Source organism: Coenobita brevimanus, chromosome 26, assembly GCF_032717465.1.
Source record: "Coenobita brevimanus isolate Jiangsu-jjx chromosome 26, ASM3271746v2, whole genome shotgun sequence".
Classification (NCBI taxonomy): domain Eukaryota; kingdom Metazoa; phylum Arthropoda; class Malacostraca; order Decapoda; family Coenobitidae; genus Coenobita; species Coenobita brevimanus.
The window spans coordinates 5,029,707-5,035,706 of NC_136979.1; the positions used below are offsets into that span (position 1 = coordinate 5,029,707).

General features: G+C 43.9%; 1 protein-coding gene across 1 annotated transcript; it reads left to right on the forward strand.

Annotated features, from left to right (window-relative positions):
• Positions 1–3,092: 3,092 nt before the first annotated feature.
• Positions 3,093–5,759, forward strand: LOC145394138 (NPC intracellular cholesterol transporter 2-like). Its single transcript, XM_080268117.1, has 4 exons — positions 3,093–3,294; positions 3,701–3,805; positions 4,635–4,810; positions 5,676–5,759. The coding sequence occupies exons 1-4, from the start codon at positions 3,093–3,095 to the stop codon at positions 5,757–5,759; spliced, it is 567 nt and encodes a 188-aa protein (XP_080124243.1).
• The last annotated feature ends 241 nt before the right edge of the window (positions 5,760–6,000 follow it).

Below are 6,000 nucleotides of genomic sequence, written 5' to 3' on the forward strand. Positions count from 1 at the left end.
AGTCACCACTGTCATTGTATTCACTGCCATCATGACCACTGCCACAACCATGACCATCAGGACCACAGCCACCACACTAACACGACCACCATCATCACCTCTACCGCCTAATCAAAATGGCCGCACAAGGACGATAAAACAACCAATACCGTAAACGCTATATCGCTATAGCTGTAATGCATTAAAAATTACCCTCGTGCTGTTGTGCCCTCCCTTCCTCACTCTCTATCAGAGGGAGGGACGGAGGGAGGGAGCAGAAAAAACTGCAGGCATTGGGCCTCTTTTCGAGACCATGCATCTGCGCGGACAACCAGTTGAGGAAATCAAAATCCTTCATTGATTTGAAGATGTCGACTGCCAACACACGTATAGTTTAAACGCCAACTCAAGGAGGAATCACAGATGGAAGTTTGACTTAAAGTGTTTTCACTATAATACAGTAGCTAGTTTCTTCCTGTACAACACAGGGTTTGCAATACCAGTAATAGGTAACCAGTAGGGGTAGTTGGCAATTCGTCAATGTAACTGTTCATGACACAGTTAGGCAAAGCTTTCTTAGTCCTAACTTTGTGGCAGATTGACTGTTTCCATTTTTCCTGTATAATTAACTGATCTAATTCCCTCCCTCTCCCCCGTTTAAGCATACTTCCCTTCCTGTCTCTGCAATACGGATGGGAGGGGTGGGTGGTAAGAGCCTTCACCTTTGCCATACTTTTCTGCCCTCACTATTGGAGTGGTAATGTACAGTATGACTGGCAACTTCGTTTTTGGTACCTCCTTGTAATGGGTCGTAAGACGTTTTGAGGTAGCATTTATCCCTGAAATGCTCTCTCTCTCTCTCTCTCTCTCTCTCTCTCTCTACTGACTGACTGACGAATGGCCACAAGATATTCTTGTAAAACACCAGTGGTGTTTTACAAGAAATTACCTTCAAGTGAGGTAATGTTGGGCGTGTTTTTTGGTGGTCGGTGCACAGGATCATTGAGTATTTGTGGAAAGGTCCGGGGGTTGACACTCCCTGGGGTATAGTAATACTTTCCCTTTAAAACCCAGGCTTCTTCAGGGGTCATCTTTGTGTGTGTGTGTGTGTGTGTGTGTGTGTGTGTGTGTGTAAGTCATGTCAAGGAAACCAAAGAAGCAAGAAAACACGCAAGATTCTTCATCCTTAAACAATAGTCAAGACAACTGCACAAATCTTCCTGCACAAAGGGGAGCCTTCACCATTTACCCATCCATATGTATGCCAGCGTACATGCAACTACTACTCGCTCTTCTACATTCATAGTATTTCAAGTTTGACGGCAGCTGATTGAATAACTCAGTGAAATGAGTAGTGGGTAAAATGACAGTAGGACTTTCCACTACTTACAGCATTGGCCTAGGACCTTCGCAGCTCAAAATCCGATCCTAACAATGAGCATCCAGAAAGCCTTGTGAAAGAGAGTTGGAACATCTTGCTCTGATTTGACACACTGGTTCCTATAGGTTGGGCTTGAGCAAGAGTCACCACCCTAGCCCACCAATTAGTCTAAGGGTTGAACATTTGCCCGTGCCCTTTGATCTTGACCCTTGATTTAATTCTCAAAATCAAATTACTGCCTGACCCTTAACCCTTCCACCATGTTTGCTCCAATTCAGATCAAAACTGTTTGGGTTCACCTTTAACCATGCCTTTTGATCTTTCCCTGTGACCTCGACATTTGATTGCTTTTTATGTGGATCCTTACCTGAACCCTAGTACAAGATTGGGTGTAATTCGGGTAAAAATTGTTTAACTTTATCTTGCCATGTAATCTTGACCTTTGACCTAGGCCTACTATTCTAAAAAACGATAGGTCAACCCCGTGCCTGTCTCTCTACTCCTCCATTAAATTTAGTTCAGATCGGATGAAAACTGTTTTGAGTTATTTTGTTCACACACACACACACACACACACACACACACACACACACACACACACACACACACACACACACACACACACACACACACACACATAAACGTCGTAGAAAACATAATAACCACTCTCATCGCTAGTGCGGGTGTAAATTTATGGCAACACGTGACTACTGGCGGCATGAGAACTTTTTGTGGGTATGTGGATGGACCCCTGAGAAGAAAACCCCGCTGTTCCCCCTCCACACGGGTTCGTAGCTCTTCTTCCTTAGCGATTTAGTTTGGATATTGGACTTTAATAGCCTCTTGTACGTAATTTATGTCTTTCTGATACTGATATAGTTTGCTTTGGTAACATAAAAGTGGAATATTAAGGAGTGACAAAAAATAAATCGGTAGAGATGTTACGAAAGCTCCTAAGACATCGAGCCTACAACGTATTTAGAGTTCACAGCCTCTTACGTCACGCCCCCATATTACCCCGACACACACACACACACACACACACACACACACACACGACACGCTGGACCCCGTATATAGAGACCCCACCTCTTCGTCTCAGTCAAACACCCAGCAACAACCATCCTTGGCTAGTCACGAAGAAGAGTAAACCGCAGACATGAACCTGTTGCTATTGCTGCTTCCGCTGGTGACTGGAAGTAGCGCTTTGCCTGGCACTGTGGTCACGGACTGTGGTGAGTAACTTATGTTTTTTTCCAAATTAAAATCTTGAATCGAAAGTCTGTTCATTTTAACTAGACGGAGGTTTTTGTCCTTCGGTACAATATGTCACGTAGCTCAGTGGCGGAAAAAGACAATGCTACGACTCTACATCCTTCCATAGCATTTTTTCGTGACTAGCACCATGGTCTAGCATTAATTTCTTGGCATTTCAGCCTTCATGGAAAGATGGCAATTTTTCACCTAGTTAAAGCGAACAGACGTCCGTTTTTTCTTTATATATGTATATATATATATAATATTGTTTGTGCTTAAGGCGAAAATTTCTATTGATGCAAAGTGTAAAAACGTACACTTGGCTGCTAAACAGAGTAAGCATTCTTTAGTCAACTGTCCGGAGTTACTTGCACATAAAGTTGAAAAGCTAGTCATAAGCAAAACATCCCCGACACTTCTCTGCTGGCTGAGGCAATGGAAGGTGTTACATGAACTACTTTTATAGGACGGAGATATGAGACACACAACAGAGGAGTATGGGAAGGATGGATACTCCCTGACGTCTGGGGAGGAACGAGAAACAAAGAAGGCAGGAGAGCGCTGGCAGAAGAGGGTCAGCGAACAAATGCTCTTAGGTGTACAAGTTCCAGTCCAAATCCGATGCCCAGATTGTATCTATGACACATATGTTGGGGAGATACAGCCTGAGAAAGTGGGTAGGCAGGCTGGGAGGCAAGGAAAAGCCTCAGCAAGTGGGGATGGGGTTTTACGTGCTGCTCTTTTCGCTCATGGCCACCCCAGACAACAGCTTCAGGCAAGTGTAGTACTTTTATTTTTACCTGACAAAGACTCCTAGCTCATTTCACCTTAGTTTATGGCCGGGTGCAGTCAGACTGGACGACAAATTTGACTGGTAACCAAGGAGGCTCATTCCTACCTTGTACCTGAGGCTCATCAAATTTCCCGCAACTACAGCTTAGTATTTGAATTATAGGAGAGTTCCAGTTCCATCAGATATAAACAAACCCGCTAAAAGAAATACAATAAGTAGATGGAGAGACAAAATGATAAAATGGGAACTATATAATGGAATCTCTATATCCTTTCATTAACTTCTCACAGGGTCTCAGGCTCACGTGGACCGCGTGGACATCGAGGACTGCTACATTCCTCCGTGCCCTGTGTTCAGACCCAGCATGCAAGACGTCAACATCACCTTTACCCCAGGTTAGTCCTCACACTTCACACTGATCCTCTGTTCTAAAACCATTCACTGTTATGCGGCACTAAAACTATATTTGCTTACGCTAGAAAGTTCCAGTTAACTGAGGGAAATCATCCACACTAAAATTGTTCGTAGCTACTCAGTTAATTCTCCTGTTTTCCTGCTCTACATTGGTATTTCATTATTATTACTATCATTATTACCTTCGCCACGAAATTGGACACAGGTTATGTATTCGCCCGTGTCTGTTTGTCTGTGTGCGTACAAGATATCTCAAAAAATTGTTGTTTGATTTCAATGAGTCTGGTGGATAGATGGGCAGTGGGTCAAGGAAGAGTTGATTATGTTTTGAGGTGGATCTCTCTCTCTCTCTCTCTCTCTCTCTCTCTCTCTCTCCACCCATAGCCACGCACAGTAATAACTATTTTTTCCCCTTTCTCTCTTCCCTTCCCCGAGGGGTGCAGCCAGGATTTTAAGTTGGGGAGAGACCTGAATTTTGATTGCCTTTATTCTTAAGACATGGCTGCTTGTAAAGTATTATAAAAATATCTAGACTGATTATTAAAAGATGTATCCAGTGTTATACAGTAAAGGAAAGAACCTAGGAAACAATAATTAACAGAGAATGAATAAATAAATACATAAATAAAAGACAATAAAAGTATCCTCCCTTCTTATTTTTATAGAAAGGTGGGGGTTGATCCTTCGGGCTATCCCCCCTTCCCGCGTCCATGCCTCCCCCAACATTCTTACGACCCTGCCCTGTCCCCTTAACCCCCCCCCTTCCCCAGCAACACATATTTACATCCCCATTCTCCTTTCCTCCACCAGATAGGGAGGTAGAGTCATTCCAGGCAGTAATCGACGCCTATTTCGGCAACGAGCACTACCCCTGGCCAGGTCCCGGTGGCTGTGAGAAGCTGGTCAATGGCGACACCTGCCCTCTGGTGGCCGGACACACATACAAGTACCACGCCGTCATGCCAGTCCTCGAGATCTACCCTGAGGTGCGATTTTGGCCTATTTTTCTTTTGCTGTATCTGTTTGAAGGATCAGTGTATTTTGTTTGGGATTTCGTGTTCCTGTTTCATGATGATTTTCAGGGTTAGTATGTGCAGGTTCCATCCGGAATCAAACTCCCATACCCTTCCCCACGCCTCACTGTGGCGAGGCGTTATCTGACGCAATGGAACATAGATTCTTTTTCTTTGTACGGGACAATCTGGCAAGGGCGATTGCTTCCCTGCTGTTGATGGGTCTGCTCGGCCAAACAGACCAAGTTTGCTCAACAGTAACAACAACTGCAACAACGAAAACAGTAACAACAACAATAACAATAACAACAACTGGTTGTTTGAACTCTTCTATGTTAATGGCTTCAAGGATCTGAATATGTGTAGTTACTCTTTTGTGTTCTCTTGTCATAATAACTTCAAGAATGAAATTATATATACAGTAGGCTGGGAGGTTGCCGGACCGCCCAACAGAAGCAGGTTACTAGGTGAAGCATGCTTTCCCCACTGGGTGGTTGTTGTAGTAGATTTCGAGGCCACAAGGTAGACATAATTGCACAGTATCACAAACGACATTTCAGCGGCATCACACACTACTGCCTTCTCCAGAGTGAGTTCCTTTATAAAGTCAAATTATAATCCACATGACCTCGTAAGTGGAACGTGCTGAAGTGGATTTATGTACACTTACCTCCTTGAGGAATAAATGTGTGTGAGCCAAAGTATTGTACTAATGATTTTTTCCACAGCTGAATGAGCTGGCGAAGTGGATTTATGTTGCTACTTTTTTTTTGGGGGGGGGAGGGGGAGGTAATTATTGTATACCGAAAAAAAAATCATATTCTTGATTTCTCCTCAGTTGGAAGTGCTCGTGACATGGATGCTGGAGGACAACTTAGGTCAGCTACAGGTTTGCATCGCCTTCCCCGTCATCATCTCCTAGCGCCTTAATGACCACTGGCAGATCCCCGTCATCATCTCCTAGCGCCTTAATGACCAATGGCAGTCACCGGAATACAGATCCACATTCACAGACATACGATCAGATTCCCGTTGTAACTGAGATTTGTTTTTGAAGAAAGAACAAGTGACAGTGGAAAGACTAGGGACCGTATCGTTAAAACTAAGTGTACGAGCGTGTAAGCAAAGTGGACTGCTGGTGGAAATTGCCCCTCCCTTCTGCA

Bases quoted from the DNA above. Each gene is read 5' to 3' on its own strand.
- LOC145394138 (XM_080268117.1), top strand. From the start codon at position 3,093: ATGAGACACACAACAGAGGAGTATGGGAAGGATGGATACTCCCTGACG. The intron at 3,295-3,700 runs GTAGGCAGGCTG...AACTTCTCACAG, and splicing joins GATACAGCCTGAGAAAGTGG to GGTCTCAGGCTCACGTGGAC. The intron at 4,811-5,675 runs GTGCGATTTTGG...ATTTCTCCTCAG, and splicing joins TCCTCGAGATCTACCCTGAG to TTGGAAGTGCTCGTGACATG.